The following is a 20,091-nucleotide window of genomic DNA, read 5'->3' as shown; positions in this document are numbered from 1 at the left end:
ACCAGATTGCAAAAAGGAAAAAGTTCTATGAGGAACACACACACAAAAAGTCCATCAGTATCCTTCTTGGTATATGATTTCTGCTGATAGGAGGCCTTATAAAACTAAGAACCAGGTACTTTATGAACTATGTATTATTAAAATCAGAGATTGTCCCACTACACTGAGTTGCTGAGTGTTAGGTCATGGGGACAGCCAGTAAACTGGCTGAGAGGCTGACCCCTGATAGAGTGAAAGGTTATTAATGACTTTTTGACCCCCCTCTTGAACACAGAAGGTGACTTTGTTTGTTTGTTTGAGATACGGTCTCTCTAGGTAGTCCTGGTTGGCCTGGAACTCACTAAGTAGACAGGGCTGGGCTCGAACCCACAGAGGTCCAACTGCCTCTGTCTACTGAGTGTTGGGATTAAAGGTGAGTGCCACCTCCTCAGCCTAAAGCTGATGTACTTGTCTGCCACATTTGAGGTATATCATTCTAGTAGGATTTCCTATTGCTGTTGTTTCTAATGCAGCAGGAGTTTGTTATGAATGCCAAGGTAGAAGAATAGAGAGATGAGTTTCCTGTAAGCAGCAGAATGTTGGGTCCTGTTTATGTAGCCAGTCTGTTAGTCTATGTCTTTTATTGGGGAATTGAGTCTATTGATATTAAGAGATATTAAGAGATATTAAGGAAAAGTAATTGTTGCTTCCTATTATTTTTATTTTTAGAGTTGGCATTCTGTTTTTGTGGCTGTCTTCTTTTTGGTTTGTTGAGGGATTACTTTCTTGCTTTTTCTAGGGCGTGGTTTCCGTACTTGTATTGTTTTTTTTTTCTGTTATTATCCTTTGAAGGGCTGGATTCGTGGAAAGATAATGTGTGAATTTGGTTTTGTCATGGAAAACTTTGGTTTCTCCATCTATGGTAATTGAGAGTTTGGCTGGGTATAGTATCCTGGGCTGGCATTTGTGTTCTCTTAGGGTATGTATAACATCTGTCCAACACATAAGTGGATGCTCACAGTCAGCTATTGGATGGATCACAGGGCCCCCAATGGAGGAGCTAGAGAAAATACCCAAGGAACTAAAGGGATCTGCAACCCTATAGGTGGAACAACATTATGAACTAACCAGTACCCCGGAGCTCTTGACTCTAGCTGCATATGTATCAAAAGATGGCCTAGTTGGCCATCACTGGAAAGAGAGGCCCATTGGACTTGCAAACTTTATATGCCCCAGTACAGGGGAACGCCAGGGCCAAAAAGTGGGAGTGGGTGGGTAGGGGGGTTGGGGGGAGGGTATGGGGGACTTTTGGGATAGCATTGGAAATGTAAATGAGGAAAAATACCTAATAAAAAAAAGAATAGAGAGCTTAAAAGTAAAAGCTAAAAGCATGAAAATATAAAATAAAGTCATGATAGTCTCTTCCATTTTTTATATATATGTATATATGTATATATATTCACACACATGTACAAATATATATATATATGAATATATATATGTATATAAGAAATGGTTGCCTCATGAAATAAATTTCTTGTCACTAAAAACCATTAAGCAGAGACAATGTGAACAATTTTTAAGGAAGAGTTTGAAAGTTTGTTCCTGGGACCCACATAATGGAAAGAATCAAGTCCTGAAAGTTGTCCTCTGACATCCACACTTATACAATGGCATATATGTATCTGCCCCTTCTACACACACACATGCATGCTTTTAAAAAGATTCATTGGTGATCTATGATCTATAGAGTAATATTAATTATTCTAAGATACAAAGGACACTTTTAATACAGACAGCTTAGTAGACAACTGCATGGTTATTATACGTGCAGTCTTGAATTCAACCCCAGTGCAACATGCAAAAAAGATTTATTGGGCTTAGAAGATGGCCTAGTGGATAAGAATTGCTTGCTATCCAAGCAGGAGAACCTAAGTGTGAATCCCCAGAACCCACATAAAAACCTGAGCATAGACTCTTATCTCCATAACCCAACCCCAGAACTGAGAGGTGGTGACAAGTTGATCTTGGGAGTTTGCTGGCTGACCAGCCTGGCTAAGACAACGAGCCTCAGGTTCAGTGAGAGTCTGTCTCAAGGTAATAAGGAAGACAACTGGAGTCCTTCTCTGGTGTCTACATAAGTATGCACAACTTGCATACACACACGCATGCACACACACTGAATCAAAGACACACCACATTCTAGTCAATATAATTTTAACTATACAAACATTACAGTTATTTCCTCTTTACCATGATAAATTCTTCTAAGCTCTTCTCCTTAGGTTGATCTTCTGTCATATACTTAACCTATCTGTAAAGCTTACCTCTCTGTATCTGTCTGAATAATAGGCCCAATGGCATAATGTACTAATCCCTAGAACCTGTAGTTGTTATTTTATTTGGAAAAAAGGGACTTCATAACTAGGTTAAAGATCTTGAGATAGGGATATTATCCTGAATTATGAAGGTGGGATCTAAATACCATCATAAATTTTAAAAAATATCTTTAAAAAATAGTTATTTTGTGGGGGAACATATGTGTGAGCTGATTGTCTCCTTCCATGATGTGGGTCCTAGGGGTCTAACCAGCCCCATGATTATTTTTGTAAGAGACAGATGATGTAAAATAGAGCAGAGATAGGAGCAATGTGACCACAGGTAGAGGATTGTAGGCCACCCCTGGGAGGAATGACGAATGCATTCTGTCTTGGGCTTTTGGTGAATGTGGTACTGCTGAAGGCTGAGAAAATAAGTACTGTTGTTTTTAGCAATTGTGATTTTCATTTTACATTCACTTATTCAGCTTTACAAGTTGTACAGACAAATGGAAATGGGATGTACATTTTCTTTTGTGTTGTCTTAACAAGTATATCTAATTACTTAATACTAGCATACAATTCAATTGTTGGTTGTTTCTTCATGGCTTCTTTGCCCACAGCAGTCTGGAAGGTACTTTGTACAGATGGAGACTATGATTAATATTAATGGAATGCATGAACAACCTTGAAAACAGTGCCTTACCTTGCGATACCTATTTCTTGTCAAGTAGCCTCTCAAGTAAGACTGAATAACAATTGTGGCAGCTCGTCTAATCTTGTACCTCCTGCGGACCACATACATACGCCAGTACTTTTGAATGGTGGTTGCTGCCTTGGTTCTGCGCAGAAACTTAGCATAGCTGCCCAAAGACAAGAGGGGTGCATTGTCAGCCATCAAGACTGCAAACCATCAATGTCAGTGTCTTAGGTATCCTGAGCAGAACCTCACTGTTTGTATTCTAATATCCACCACGAATAAGCATTATACTCACTTATGTGTTCAGAAACCTCTAGCTTCTGAAGTATTTTCTCAGCAGTATGTCCCATCTTGCCACATTTTACAAAAACGAAAAGAAGTTCATAAAGCCTTACTCTTTCCAGGACAGGTCCCCTGCTCCATGCTATGATCCCTTCACACAGCAAACTGATGCACGCTGTAATTCCAAACTGACTTTACGAGTTATCTCAGATCACTGCTCAAACATTATTTCCTGAATCTGAGCTGGTTTTGGTGTTATGCTCTTTATCATTAATTCACTTCTACTTGTACCTCTAAACTAAAACTGTCTATATATTTCAGTATTTCTTTTTTTTTTTAAACCATTCCACCACTGTTTTAATTTAACTCTGTATTTAGTCTTGGAAAAGGGGGTATATTTCAGTATTTCATATTAAAATGTAATTCTCTGCTAAACTGTTCTCAGTTAATTGCTCCTCAGTAGAGTCAAGTTTATGTGTCTCATATCTGTGGTTATTTTAATTTACATACAATTTCTTCAAGTTCTCTGTTAAAGCAAAAGATGTACAAATTCCAAGGACTTAAGTTGGTAGCAATTCAGATCTTTATTATTGTAACTCTACATAAGATTTCATTCCTTTAAATTGTCTTCTGAGTTAATTTGCTAAGCTTTGAAACTAATAATGAGTGAGCCACTATCTTCTCATTCAGACCTGTTCTAGAATGGACCATGAACCCACGAGGCCCACGAGGCCATAAGGAGACTTACCATCGAGCCTGATAGCCCCGCACGTATCGCTGCACTGTGATGGCTGCCCTCTGCATACACAGGTATCTCTTCCTTAGAAGCCACCCACGAATGGTCTTCTGGATCCGGATGCAGGCAGCCCGAAGTTTGTCAGCCCTCAATTTTTCTAGATAGGCCACTTGACCAGCACGGAAAAAGATCTTTGTCTTACCAAACTGGTATTTATCCTTGTCCTATTTTAGAGGGAAAACATAAGGAGAAATAATGACTGTATAAAAGAAATTAAAGATGGAAAAATATAGAAGTAGAATCAGTAAAAAGATGAATCTATCATCTAAAACCTGAGCTACATACATTTCAATGAACTAATGGAGCCAGATTGTTGATCCTTTATAAGTTGTTTAAATAGAAAGGATTTTAGAGAAAATGGTAGCCTAAGAGTTATTTTCCAGAATTATTCTACCTGGAATTATTATCTGAGGCCCAAAACTGGTTGTGGATTCTACGCAGCTACTATTTGCTTGTTTGGATTTTAAACACCTCAAGGAAATGGAGATGCTGACACTCCCTCTGACTGACCCGCTGTTAGATTACATCAGGCTGTACACTCCATGAGCAGCTGAAGAAACAAAAACACCAGGATGAAGAATAAGGCAGGAAGAAAACCACACAAAATAAAAAGTTAAAAACAAACAAAAACAAACCAATAACCAATCCTTCCAAACCCCTGTGTTCAGATGAAGACGATGCTTCTACGTAGTTATCAGTTTACCTCAACAGGATCTAAAAATAGATACAACCTCATAAATGTGTTTAAAACCTTCTAAAACTTGTAGAAGACTTACAAGATATTAGAAGATTGCATCAGATTTCTTTCATAAAAAACACAATTCTGTATATTGCACTGATGTTTGTAAGCAGAGCTGTAGGGTAAATGGAGATAGGTATGTGACTGAGGTGATTTACCTCAGGTGCAAGTATGCAAATCATTGCCTATATTCTTATCAAAAGAAGAGTGGAATTTACATATATTAATCAGGACTGTATCTGAAATTCTAAGCAAAAAATAGAGAAACTCAGTCTTTGCAGTAAGTACACATCCCTTTAAACATGAAGCTAAAAATTAGAAACTATAACATATATTTGAAAAATCTAAAATAACTTAATAATATTTACATAGGAAGCCTAGCTAGGTCCTTTTCCACTGCGGCTCTCAGCTACTGCCTCTGCCTCCACTGGGCCCAGGCCTGGAGTGGTCTGGGTTGAGGAGGCAGCTGCATGGTTGTCTCAGCATCTGCTTCATATTCCCATCTACACCAAGTTAGAAAGGAGTGGGGCTAAACTGAAAAAACAAAACCAAAAACTAAAACAAAAATCACATTAAATCTTAAAAATCATTACTAAAAAGGAATCCTTATTTCTCTCAAAGGGGAAAAACATTATCAAAGAAGAATTACATTTAACTAATAGCTAGTAATTATGAGTAAGTACTTCATAGTGAAGTACAAGAAAAATAATTTTTAATCAACAATTTCATGAATCTCAAATTCATCAAGACTAGATTAGAGATTTTTCTATATGTACTGTGTAGGCCCAGGGAACTGTTAGAAATGCAAATGATAATGGGATTTAGCTCAGTGGTACAATATTTGCCTAGCATATGCAAAGCCCTGGGTTCTATCTACAGAATAATAATAAAAGAAAGTATAGGGAAGAAGGTTGTTAAATTATTGGGCCCATCCCAGACCAACAAAATTTCCTTTGTTGTGACTAGTATCTGTGGAATCCAAAAGAAGATGCTGGACCTCTTGGAGCTGGAAGGGTGGTTATGATATGCCAGGTGGGTGCTGGGAATCAAACCTAGGTCCTCTGCAAAAAGCAGCAAATGTTTTAACTGCAGCTCTCTCTAGCTCTACAGATTTATTTCATTATGTGTATGGTCTACATGAGTATATGAGTATATGTGGTGCCCACATAAATCAGAAGAAGGCATTGGACTCCTGGAGCTGGAATTGCAATTGCAAGCCATCCAGTGTGGATGCTGGGAATCGAACTCAAGTCCTCTGCAAGCAAGAACTCTAAAACATTTCTCCAGCCACATAAGCAAATTCTTGTATTTTCTACTTCTTTATAGCTTAGGTCCACTTTTATCCAGACTTACCCATTCTTTAGTGCCTGATTCAAATCTCACACCTCATGAAATTATTCTTCCTTCTCATAATGGTTCTACTTCCTCTGCATTGTATTTGGCCATGTTTATTATTTTAAGATGTTCAGTTATATGTATGCATGTGTGTGTCTCTGCAAGGATATTGATGTGAAAGTATAAGTGGCAGAGAAGGCCAGATGTGTTGGCTCCCTTGGGAGCCAAAGTTACAAGTGGTTGTGGGCCACCATACCTGGGTCCTGGAAAGTGAACTCAAGTCCTCTTGAGTCAAGTAGATGCTCTTCTATTGAGCCATTTCTCCAGTCCTTACCCAACATGTGACGTAGACATAATCTAAAGGCTCATCTTTAAAATGCATTGTCTTTAAAAATAAAAATAGACTTTCCTCTTTAATTATATCTGTTGTTTTCCATAACTAAGTACTAAAAACATTTTTGTTGATAATGATCAAACTATCTAAAGGACTGTACCTCAAGTTCAAGTCTAGCCTAATAACTGTCCGGTGTTGGCTATCAGCATCCAATTCCTTCTATCACACTAAACACGGAGAATGATCTTATGTTATTCCTACTTAACTATCTGTCTACTTATGTTTCCATACTTAACTATCTGTCAAATAATCCAGGTTATGCTGTTTAACGCAGAAGTTTGCTCAGAATGACAAGACCTTTCCAGAAACAGTTAAGTGAAAACCATTCTCACCAATATTAGTTTCTCTAATACATTCTTGCACGTTTGCTTTCTATCTCCCAGCACATCTTTTTGCTTCATTAGGACCCGGTACCGGCTGAAAAACTCTTGGTAAGTCCACCTAGAAAAGAATCCCATGTGAGCTTATTATTCAAGAACTGCTCGCAGAAGGCTCAGTTCCACTGGAAGCCTGGGCTCACCGTGAGGGAAACCCTGCTGCGCTGATCCGGATGGTCTCCAGGACACCACATGCTCTTAGCTGCTGCACTGCCCTCTTCTCATCAAATCTGCATGAAGAAACAAAAACTGTTAGGTCACAAAAGACCCAGACCATCAAGGGTTAAATTATTTTGTCAAGAGCCAAGTAGATAAACTAGAAAACAAAGCATTCAAAAGCTGGAACAGTGATCAAAATGGAAAACTCCATGAAATAGCAGCAAAGAGATAGTTAGCAGTAGAAATAAAGAGCTGGGGATAGCTCTTCCAGTTGACACACTACATACAGTCTTACCAGGAAGTCCACTGAACATCCTTAAAATAAAGAAGTCAGGGTTGCCCCTCACTGTGCCCATCCTGTAATGAGTGTGTATTTATAGCTTAGCCTGACTGAAAATGCTCAGATACCATCAGCTGAGCACATGTTCCTCCCCTGGGATAAAGGTCAATGAACATGAAAGAACAAATTAAACACATCCCATTCAGTTATTTAAAAACAAAACAAAACAAAAAAACCTTAACAACCTTGTTGCTCAATAAGCTACTTACTGTGTACATATGAAGCACTGTAGCATTCAAAGCAATGAAAAGTATTTATTTTGTATTACATTTCACATTTATTTCATCATAAAGATGGTGGTTTTAGTGAGGATGACCCCCCATCTGCTCATATATTTGAATGCTTGGTCCCCAGATAATGGAAATGCTTAGAAAGGATTAGGAGGATTGAAAATATGTCACTGGGGTTTCAAAAGCCCTTGCCATTCCCAGTTAGCTTTCCTTGTTTCTTTCTGCACTTTGCTTGTTCATCAGCATGTCAGCTCTCAGCACTGGTGCAGCATCATGCCAGCTTGTCTCATGCCATGTTCCCCACTATGATGGTCCTGGACTCTAATACTCTGTAACCGTGAGCCCCAAATTAGTTTCTTTTATAAATTGCCTTGGTCATGACATTTTTGTTATGTCAAACAGAAAATGAACAAAGACATTAAAAAAAAAAGGCATGTTTATGTTTAATGACATCAAAGAAGTATCAGAAAGTTCTTCTAGCCAGGTGACTACTCCCGTTGGTAGTAAGCTCTGAGTACAATTAAGCACTGAGTGTCTGTCCAAGCCCATTCCTATACTGTCTTCTCAGGTCTCGGATTGCTGGTAGGAGACAGGGCTTGCTAATACAACTTCACAGTCAGGTGGCAACTTCTTCCTGCTCCCACTTCCTCCAAGGGAGAGGATCTAAGTGACGATGAGGAATATGGCTAACCTGAAATATAAGGCAGAATCTGCACAGGAGGACCAGCAAGACCAGAGTCGCTCATACACTGTAGAGTAGAAGCTGCAGCCTTCAGTATAAATGGGCAGTCTATTTTTTGTCTACTTATTTGTTTATATTTTATTATGTATAAATGGATGTTTGCCTGCATGTATATCTACACAACGTCAGAGGCCAGAAGAAGGTGTCAAATGACGTGAAACTAGAGTGACAGATGACTGTGAGCTGTCATCAGGGTGTGGGGGAAATAAACCAGGTACCATGAAAAAGAAGCCAGTGCTCTTAAGAGCTAAGCCATCTCTATAGCCTTATGCCTGGTCTTTTTAAAATATATTTTAAAATTCTTATTTGGCACATGGTATGTGTGGTTATTTATGGGATAAAATGTGATATTTCATTTCATATGCATAATGATCAAATCATATGCTTGATCTTTGGACCCACAAATCCCTCTAGAATCATGTTATCTTAAGGATGTACAGAAATATTTGGCAAAGCATATTTGTTAAAAATTGTTATTATGGGACCTAGGAATGGTTTGAGAAAGGGCAGCTGGGAGGGCCTGAAAGGAGGAAAGGGATGTAATTGTAATTTAATTGAAGCATATTTTAACTGTTGTAACAACCTAAATAATCTATCCATAGTGACTGATTTAAATAGATTGTGGACTATCTATACCATAAGATACTCTGCAGCCATTCAATAAATAATGTAGGTCTTTAAATACTAATCTAGGATCTGTCCACAGTCAATGATGTTAAGAGCAGAGATGAAGTAGCAATTATAGCATGTGACATTACCTTGTTTCGGTCTGTCTGTCTGTCTCTCTCTCTCTTTCACTTTCACACACACACAAAGAGTAAATGCTAAATAGTCTGGTACCTATGCCAATTCACACTGCTTAAATCCTAGCATTACCTCCTGAAAACCATCCCAACAGCATATATGGATTACTTTTAAACTTAGAGAAATATTTATATTTTGAAATCGTCTCCAGGGATTTATTTTCACCTCTGACTTAGTATCTGAAGTAGAATGAGATTTTGGTAAACATTCTCTGGCTTCAACAGATAAAAAGTATCAGGTAAGCCTTGGCCAGAGAAGCCTTTAGCCCAGTCAGCTCTGCTTTTAACTGATGTCCAAATTAAGAAAAGGCCATAAAGATCTCCAACAGAGATGGAGTCAAAACAGAAAACCAGAACCAAAGACATGCCATTGGCCTCAAATTTTCAAATCCTTAGAAAGCCAACTGCTAATTTGTTTTCATATTGTCAAATGGAAACAAAAACTAGAAATTTTTGGAAATAGATTCCCTCTACAAGACATGAAGATCTTCCCCAAAAGTCTTTCTCCTTATTTCACTTTGACTTACGTGAATGGAAACTTGAAATCATTAGGCTTAATACAGCGTACATAGTGAGGAGTAGTGGCGTTAAGGGTTTCCATAAGCAGGTGAAGGGAGTTTCGAAACTGCATGAAAAGGGTTTAAAAAAATTAGTTTTGTTAGAGATCAAAGACAATTTAAAATTCTCCTTTAACATATTGAAGATGACATAAATTTAAAGTTATCTTCACAGGGGAGTGGTTCATAAACAAAAATTCTAGGGGTGTCATTTACATTTGCCTAAACCCACACGTTTATCCTGCTGAGTATGTATGTACTCCTTTCTCTGTTGCTTCTTGTTGCAAGTTCCATTATATGTGACTTACAATTTTGTTGCTAGGGCCATTTAATTATTAAGGTATGAACCCTTACTACACAATACTAAAAAAAGCTGTAGATTTCTTAGTATTGTATAAACAATGAGCAGAGAACAGGCTGAAGGGACCTCCATTATGGACATGGGTCAAGACAGGAGGCTATGGATCCACATCAGGCCCTGTTCCTATCTGGCACAAGGCCTCAAGGCACAATGCACTTTGCTGACTAGTGTACTGCTCCCTTCCAAAGCCACACCCATGCTCAGGCACCAAGCTTGTGTGGAATGTTTCCGATTCCCCACAGGGAAAAATACATCTAAGGAAGGAGAGGGTATTTTCTTGTACTGAGGAAGCTGACAGATGCTCTGTATAAATATAGAAATGAAACAAGAACAAAACAAAGACGCGATATGTATTAGAGGAACTGAGACATGGTGAAAATTATTTTGGGATGGGTTGGTGTATGGTTGAGTCTGGGGTGGGTAAAGTCTAAGTGTTTGTACAGCAGAAACTCTGGCCTGTCTTCACGTGAAGATCCTATCCTCTAGGTTGAAGAAGGAAGGCCTGAGGCTTTGTGGAAGCTGAGGAGAAGGAGTCTGGCAGTGGTAGCCCCTGAGCTCACCTGATGTCCCACTGTCTTCTTGTGCTCTTTCGCAGTCTGGCCAGGTCGGCCCTTGGTGGGCTTTACAGGAACTCGAGTGAGAGGAGTGCGCCCTGAGGAGGTGGCAGAGGTGGGACTGATGGCCTTCTCATCATCTTGAAATAGCTCTGGTAGCATCTTAAACTGAGTCACAAACAGTAAAAGTTATACTCTAGACCCAGGAGTTGAGGCAGCACAGCTATCCTCCCAGTGTTGAGGAGACAGAGATAGGAGGATCATGAATTCCAAGCCAGACTTAGCAATAGAGTGACTTCAAGACTTCCAATGGAGACGCTCTCCCAAAACCAAACCAAAACAACAAAAACCGTTCTACCCTAAACACCAAATGGAAGGTAAGCCTTTGTAGAAGACACAGTATAGATGCGTCTAGTAAGCAATTATTCCTGTATGGTGAAGACATTTGGGGTGGAACAAACTTAAAACGACTATATATACTGACTTGGAAATCTAACATATCCAAAAGAATGTGAATAAAGCATATAACTCGTTTTGAACCATAATTATTTTAGAGAAAATATTAATTGAAAGACTGAGTTTATCACCTCAGTTCTACAATTGGGTTTATGCAGCAGAAGCAAAGGACCAGTCCAGGTTTCCAGGTATCTGCAGTAGTAAGCAACTCAGAAACATCCGAGAGTCTCAGCAGGAAGGCGTTATGAATAAGCTTTCAATGTTAGAAGATAAAAGTTAATGATGAATATTAATAATTTTAAGAAAATAATTTGGATTGTATAGAATAGGAGAAAACTCTGTGATTATACTATATGTATTTATATTTGATTTTAAGAAATTTAGAACATTAGTGCAATTACCATAATCATGTTTTTTAAGATGTGGTCTTCTTATGTTACCATAGGAACATAGATCTGTAGATCAGGATGATCTCAAACTCAGAGATCTGCCTGCCTCTCTCTCATAAGCAGTGAGATTAAAGGTATTAATCTTCACTAAGTGAATGGATACTAGTCAATATAGTGGGATGAACATTCCTGAAACAAAAGAGACCTAAACTAGTCTACAGCAACATCTTGCTATATGGATTCATCTTTCTAACACTGTTATATTCCATATAAAAATTAGTCATCTGTGCACACTTGAAATTATTTACTAATCTCAGATTAGTAAATAATTTCCTATGAGACCACTTTTACTGAAAAACAAAGTCATATGACTTCATATTCTATAAATGTATGGGCTGGAATACAGTTTAGTATCGGAGAGCTCCTTTGTCAAACATAAGGTCCTGGATTAAATCCTCAGCACCAACAAAGAGAACAACTAAACAAACACCCACAAAACCCATCAGGGTAGTTAAGAAAGTTATCTATGATAAGCATAACATAATAAGGGCTGCCTGTTAAACAAGCACATATATTTCTTGTTTTGGGGAATGTTTAACATAATGTAATCTAGCATGATTAGCTATACTGAAGTAAAGAACTGTCTTAACATTATCTTGAATAACAAAAATAGGCCCACATGCAGAGAAAAAAATTAGTTCGTAGTAGCTATCTATGAAAACTCAGCACAGGAATCAGAACTAGATGATTCGGTGATAGGCCACGTACTACAAAGTTTTAGCTATGATATCATTCCCAAATAAATTTCTGGCTACACATTAGCAGTTGCCAAAACTTCATTTTTGATCTCTTTTTGTGAAAAGTTTAGTAGAACGAGGCTATCATGCCATATTTATCAATAAGTGCTACAATTTAACTTGATATCTACACTACCACACACACTTAAGGGTAGGATTACTCTTAATAAAATTCTAAACTAAAATTCCCTAAATTACTTTTTATTTTTTAAAAGTGTATTGCCAGGCATGGTGTGACCACACTTATAACCCCAGCACTTGGGAAGGCATAAAGATCATGCGTTTTACAACAACCTGGGCTATACAGCAAAATCCAGTTAAAAAATTTGGTGTGGTGCACATGTGTCTGTAGTCTTAGGACTTAGGAGGTAAATGTAGGAGGTTCAGAGTTCAAAGCAAATTCAAAGCAAGTCTCAGCTCCACATCTACATACTTTGAAGGCAGCCTAGACTAAATGACATCCTGTCTCAACAAGCAAAGAGTAATAAAACCAGACAACGCTGGGGGGGTGACTCAACCAGTGAGATGCTTGTCTTGCTGAGTTTGAGCTCCAGCAGCCATGAAATGCTGGGATAGTCGCACATGCTTATCATACTACTAGGGAGAAAAAACAGGAGTGTCCCTGGGGTTCATTGGTCAGCCAGGTTACTGGTTAGCTCCAAGCCAATGAACGACTGTGTCTCAAAGGAGGTAGACTGTATTCCTAAGGATAGCCTCAGACTATCTCCTTGCCTCCACACACATACTCATATACCTGAGGGCACGCACGCACACACACACACACACACACACACACACACACACACACACACACACGCACGCACGCACGCACACACAGCATAAACTTTGAATTGTTGCATTGGAAACTGCTCTATAATATATTCTTGAGAAGGTGCTTCTTCACAGGCCATTTTTCTTAATTTTGTTCCTGGTACCTCCTCTGGCAGCCTCTGTTAATTGGACTATCTGGCTACAGCAGTTTTTATCTACATACTTTCTTGAGCAATCACACCCAGTCTCATGGCTTTAACAAGCATGAAGTTCTGAAGCCTACAGAATTCCTACTTCCTACTTTTCTCTTTGACCTGCCTTCATTCCCCACTTCCCATATGACATTTCTACCTGGCTATCTCTAATTGACATTTTAAGAAAATATATCTAAAACAGACACAAATAGATTTTACATTGTTATCATCACCAAAAATCTGTTCAGAACACACAGTACAAACACAAATGAATCGGTCCTTCCAAGAGAACAAACTGGTTTCTGCATTACACCTGCTTTACACCAGGTTCAGAGAGAAGATAAAGTTCAGGTCTTTTGGTTGAACTGCTGAAAAGACTGAGAACAAGAACAGCCTTTGAACTCAAGTAAACTACAAACTATCCCACTTCAACAGCAACAATGGAACACAGATTGCCTCTTCCCAATACATTGCTAACTTCTAATGACTGGACCCACTAGACAAATAGGAAATTAAATCAGAATGAAGACAGAGCTGATTATGGGTACATCTACAATGAAAACCGGTACTCTGTTTAGCTAAAATATTTTGGCCAAATATTAACAGAATGTCATGCTTATGTTATAGATTAAAATGATAAAACCTCTGAGCCACACTTATAATAGTGACTGTAAAAGAAAGTTTGCCTTGCACATTACTTTTTTATAAGTTAAAAAGTATTAATATTCAATTCTTGCTAAGGGTAAATAAATGATTTTCTATGAATATCTGACTCATCTCTGAGAGTTAAAACTAGACTACTGTTGGTCTTTATGTGATCTTTATATTATTAACACAAGTGATGATAAAAAGTTATTTTAAAACCAAGAATCCTATTGTCTATACACTATTCTATAGATGCTAAGAGGATTCTATTGAAATAAGCCAGAAAAACAAGAGTGCCAATCAATAACCTATAAGGGCCACAGGAATATTTTTACTTTTTTAGCAGGTCTTTACAGAATCAAGTAACTAGCTTCCTGGTTTGCTCCTGTAGGCTGACTATGCCCCTCTTCCATCTTTTCCAGAGAAAGGTCAACAGCTGGAGGCACAGACTAGCTTAATAAGCAATATAACACCATACTTCCTTGCCATCTGGAATATTCTTTTTTCCTAGTGGAAAGCAGTGGTTCTAGTATTTGTTCTTATGAAAAAATAATTTAAACATTTTGGGTCACATCTGAAACCACACCTATGATGACCCAGAGTTAGTCTCCACTAGGATGGAGTGCAATAAGGCCACATTTCTAGTGAATCCCTCAAAATAACAGCAGAAAAACCTTCTCTGAGTCTCCCACAAAGAGTGCAGTCACTCGCAAGACTTCCAGTGTAGAACCACTGTGGAGACAATGATTTCACAGGGAGCTGAAAGACCACATAGCTGAGTAGTTAAGAACAGGTCCTAAGCAAGACAGCCTGAGTTCAACCTAACTTGGGAACTTACCAGTAATCAGTCCCCGACACCTCAACTGCCTCATGTGTAAGATGTGACTAATATAATGCTACCTCACTATAAGAATCAAACTGTCAACATTTGAACAGTACTCTATATAGGACATGACACGTATTACGTGTTATACATTTGACAAATTAAAATCTGTAAATAAAACTGATTTTGTTAGAAAAATCATAATTAGTATTAAAAGACTAGTGCTGAAGCAATTAACATTTTATGGATCATATTTTGATAAGAGTAAATTTACCTTGCTTGACTTAAGGACTTTAATTTGTTCTTCAAAAACAGTATCTTTATTCTTTTCAAGAAAACCTTCACACTGGTACTCCACCTGAAATCACATGAAAAAAATATCTCCTAAATGACAACATTCTGGAATAGTTATAGTCATCAACAAAAACAAATTTATTGTCCAGACTCTATGACTAGCTCTCAGTAAGTGGTACCATCAGTTAATTCTAAGAGATCAATGCTATTTCCAGGGAGAGGTGTGGTAACTCATTAAAGCAAACCTGGGGAGATATAAACAAAGTACGCAATTCCTACCACAAAAGCTACTTGTACATACATGCTTATTGCTGCACTAATTGTAACAGCTAAGAAGTGGAACCAGTCTCAATGTCTATCAAGAGAATGGAGAAACAACATGTAGTACATACATACAATGGAGTTTTATTCAGCCACAATAAAAATGAAACCATGACACTTTCAGGAAAATTGATACACATGGAAATCATTATGCTGAATGAAGTAAGCCAAACCAAAAACCCAAATACTTCATATCTTCCCCCCATGTGGATCTTACATTTCAATTGTGTGTGCATGTGTACATATGCACACATATTATGTAGGTCATGAAGCTAGAAAAGGGAGCATAACAAGAAAGAAGAGCTCTCAATGAGGAAAAAAAGAAAAGGTAATGGAATATGTGTGACATGAATAGAATGCATGTGTCATGAAGGCAGAACGGGGCTATGGGATAGGAAATGGGACCACAAGAAGAGGGCAGGGAACAGTGGAAAGAACTAGAGGGCAGGGATAAATAAGAACAGAGTATGTAAGAAAAAGGATAAAATGAAATCCATAGCACATGCCAAGAATTCCAGCACATAGGAGGTAGAGGCAGGAGGATTAGGAGTTCAAGGGTGGCCTCAGCTATACAGTAAGCTTAAGGCCAGCCTAGGTTCATAGACCTTGTCCCCAAAAAACCAAAAATCTATTATCTTACATGTTAACTCAGAAACAAAAACCAAAACCAACTAATAAAAACAGTAGAATAAAAAAAGAAATATGTAAACTCTATTAAGTTAACAACTACCAACTTCCTAACTGACAGTGGTAGTGACTGCTGATAAAATGAGATCAAAATGCTCTATCAGTCATGGGTAAGCAGACTTGTAAGCTGATTTTCTCCCCGATGGCCAAAGAGAGCTCCTTCTAGGCTGCTCCAGTGTATAGTCTAAGCTGGTAAGCCATCTGTACAAGCACAAGTGTTCCTTTGAGGCAGCATTTCTCAACCTGTGGGGTGTGACTCCTTTGAAGGTGGAATGACCCTTTTGCAGGGATCACCTAAGACCATTGGAAAATACAGCTATTTACATTAGGATTCATAGCAGTAGCAAAGTTACAGTTATGGAGTAGGAACAAAAATAACTGTATGGTTGGGGTCACCAGAGCATGAAGAACTGTATTAAAGGGTCACAGCATTAGGAAGGGTGAGAACCACTGCTCTAAGGAGGGAAAAGACTACATGAAGAGAGACTGGGGATGCGTGAGAAGCTGATGATGGCAGAGGGAGAAGATGGGCAAATACTGGATAATTTGGTGAAGTGGGATTACTTGAGAATTCTTTTTCTTCTAAAATCCCACAACTTCAGCCATTTCCCACTCATCCTATACTCCTATAGGATGTAGTCCTATAGGGGTTCCTCATCCTATACTCCTAAGGTCACATTAATCATCCAAAGGTTTCAAGCCAAGACTAGACGATCAGAAAACTCTATTCATAAAGAGGCGTTCAGAAATCCACAACACAGCCTGTCCCATAACTTCCTTGCAATGTAAACTAGTCACATAGTCCCCGACTTGTTACGTGAACTATAGAACTTGTGAAGAATGCATCACCATGCTTGCACAGGAGACAAAAACCAGTCTCTGGTATGAAACCTGTGAGACTTTTAGAGGTAATGCATGCACTCAGAGATGTAGTATGTATATACACCATTTTAGTACTACCAAAAAGTTTAATAAAGTCATGTATACCATAAATTACATTAATATTTTCATACTTAAGCACATAAATACCCACCTGAATTGGGCTAAAAATTATGAATCGATCTCATGTTAGTTCAAGTCAGAGATTAGGTTTGGGTGCTAAACAAGTTATGAAAACACTTTTGGCTTTCAGTTTCTTGAATTTCAACATTTCAGACAAAGACTTTTGACCCATATTTACTTAATATGTAATCAACTCAAGTTACAGTAGGAGAAAACCAAGATGGCAGTACTGAAGACTGCTTTCCCGGAAAGGACTCTAAAGAAAGCAAGTGCTGCCAAAACAAACAAACAAACAAACCAATACTCGACTACTGATTTTTATTATAATTCAATGTAAATTACAGAAAAGGGGAAAATAAGACAAAAAGTTTCCTTACTTTGTCAGCAAAATGTTTGATGATGAAAGCTTTGTTTGACATGCGGGGCTTCTCAAAGAGGGCACATTTGTTCAAATGTGTGTTGTACAGTTTTTGGGCCCATGTGTCATCTGTGCCTTTAGGCATCTTGGGGAGAAAAAAGAAAGTGAAGTGATGGCTGAGTGCTAAAGGTCTTCTGCGACATCAGCAACAAGACACCAGTTCCTATGTTCAACTTAAGAATTCATTCTTTATTCTCATCTGCACAAGCTAACCACCAATGAAGGAAGGGCGTGGCTGAGACCTTCCTTGGGGTGACCCGGTACAACACGTGAGTGACAATCTGCCTATACCAGGAGTCATCAATATTTAATTTTTTAATACAATAAAGGCTTTGCAAGTTAAAGATAAAATACAATTATTAGGCATATTTTATTTTTTTAAATTGCTAAATGAAAGTAACATTTATACACAGTGAAATATTAATATAATCCAGAAAGGTATGAACTGGTAGTCTGTCTCCTCTTGCCATTTCCAGAAACTTTACTACTTGTTACCTGTTTTTTTGTTTTTTGTTTTTTTTTAAATTTTTTTTATTAGGTATTTTCCTCATTTACATTTCCAGTGCTATCCTAAAAGTCCCCCATACCCTCCCCCAACCCCCTACTCACCCACTCCCACTTCTTGGCCCTGGTGTTCCCCTGTACTGAGGCAGATAAAGTTTGCACGACCAAGGGGCCTCTCTTCCCACTGATGGCCGACTAGGCCATCTTCTGATTCATATGCAGCTAGAGACACAAGCTCTGGGGGTACTGGTTAGTTCATATTGTTTTCCAACTATAGGGTTGCAGACCCCTTCAGCTCCTTGGGTACTTTCTCTAGCTCCTCCATTGGGGGCCCTGTGTTCCATCCAATAGCTGACTGTGAGCATCCACTTCTGTGTTTGCTAGGCCCCGGCATAATCTCACAAGAGACAGCTATATCAGGGTCCTTTTAGCAAAATCTTGCTTGTGTATGCAATTTGTTACCTGTTTTTAAGACACGTACTTGAGTGGACTCATTCAATATACTCCTTACATTTCCCAGTCTTACTTATGGTCATTAGGTTGCTACTAACTTTTTGTTATGACAATTGTCATATTCCTCTTGTACATACACACTTTCAGTATATTTTTAAGTATATACTTATAGGTTAAACTCCCAAGTCAAAGGGCACACATGTTTATGATTCTGCTTTCCTATAAAATATGTTGTATGAATTCTTGTCCTTCATCAAATGTATACATGTAATTATTAATTTAGTCTCACTAAATGAAAGGTATCAAATTTATATTAGCCTACTTGATTGATACTGATAAAAGCAGGATACCATTTTTGCTTTGCTTTCTTATTTTTAATCTCAAATAAGAATGATTATGCTTTTTATCACTTGCATTCTTTTCTTTAAAAACCCTCAAATTTTATTTAATATAATTATGTGTATTTGAGGGCAAGTACATGCCATACCCTCCCACTGTGGGATCTGGGGATTGAACTCAGGTTATCAGATCTGTATAGCAAGTGTTTTTACTCACTGAGCCATCTCTTCAGCCCCACATACATTCTTAACACTAAGTCTGGCTCCTTATAAGGGTCAATACAGCATAAGCTGTGATTTATTGTCTATAAAGTAAAAGAAGACTGAGAAATAAAGGTTTGCCTAAGGTCCTTCAGTAATAAAGTGGAAGAGTCAACGATTTTATAACATCCTACGTCCTTAAATGTTGAAGCAAATAAAATGATTATTATTTATGTCAATAACAAATATTCAAAATATGGCTATTTAGAACTATTCAAAACAATTTTGGGGCAGTTTCTTGTATTTCAATATATTCTGCTGATCAAAAATATTAAACATTAAAAACAAAAATGATAAAAAGCAGTAACAGTTGTCAATATGTAGTCAGCTAAAAACAGAAGGGAAATAAATTCTCCTAGCTTCACTTTTAATACAATCCTTAGAGTTGTGGCTCATGAGAAGGCTCAGCAGGTAAAAGCGCAGGATATGCAAGCTGGATGACCTAAGTGCATTCCCACATCCCACAGTAGAAGGAGGGAACTGGCTCCTGAAAGTTGTTCTGACCACCAATATGCGTTGTGGCACATGTGTATCACACATACATATACATGCACACACACAGCTAAATAGTAAAAAAATAAAAATAAAAAAATAAAAGAACCTTCGGGGTCTAACGTCTCTTCAGAATGAACAAGAGGCCCCTTGTCACAATGACATGCTGGAGAGTTTCTGCTTGCAGCCACTTGTTCTGTAGCCTTGATCCATCTATCTTGACAAGCTAAGTACTTCAGAAAATTATAATCACCTTACATTCCTCATCCAGCAAATCGAGAATGCCCAGTTTAGATTCTATAAGATTGATACAAGGCTGATTATCATAGAAATCTATAAGTGTCCATGGAATTTGTTCCTTCATATATTCCTCCTGTTCCAATTTGAAGACATGCTGAAATAAAGAGAAAATGGCAGTCATTATCAGATTATTATCATAAAGAATGTAATCAAGGAGCACACTTCTATAGCTCATGGCTCTCAGTAACAATAGCCTCATGAAAAGGCATGACAGAAATCATGTACAGAAAACCTTAGTTATAAGCATTCAACATGAAAAAATAAATCTAAGCATGTAATT

At 38.0% G+C, this 20,091-nt stretch overlaps 1 protein-coding gene across 7 annotated transcripts in view; it reads right to left on the bottom strand.

Annotated features, from left to right (window-relative positions):
• Positions 1-20,091, bottom strand: part of Myo5a (myosin VA) — a 154,300-nt gene that overhangs the window by 52,585 nt on the left and 81,624 nt on the right. For all 7 annotated transcript variants that reach the window (XM_021173409.2, XM_029481120.1, XM_029481122.1 and 4 more), the window contains exons 12-20: positions 19,765-19,905; positions 17,423-17,548; positions 15,016-15,099; positions 10,673-10,834; positions 9,722-9,819; positions 7,064-7,150; positions 6,876-6,984; positions 4,028-4,239; positions 3,004-3,160 (exon numbers count right to left, since the gene is read on the bottom strand). In XM_021173409.2, the coding sequence (XP_021029068.1) occupies positions 3,004-3,160; positions 4,028-4,239; positions 6,876-6,984; positions 7,064-7,150; positions 9,722-9,819; positions 10,673-10,834; positions 15,016-15,099; positions 17,423-17,548; positions 19,765-19,905 (1,176 nt within the window). The remainder of the gene's footprint in view (positions 1-3,003; positions 3,161-4,027; positions 4,240-6,875; positions 6,985-7,063; positions 7,151-9,721; positions 9,820-10,672; positions 10,835-15,015; positions 15,100-17,422; positions 17,549-19,764; positions 19,906-20,091) is intronic.

The sequence above is a fragment of the Mus caroli genome, chromosome 9 (genome assembly GCF_900094665.2).
Source record: "Mus caroli chromosome 9, CAROLI_EIJ_v1.1, whole genome shotgun sequence".
Taxonomy (NCBI): domain Eukaryota; kingdom Metazoa; phylum Chordata; class Mammalia; order Rodentia; family Muridae; genus Mus; species Mus caroli.
The sequence above is the reverse complement of the archived record's forward strand: the minus strand, read 5'-3'. Positions and strand labels throughout refer to the sequence as shown.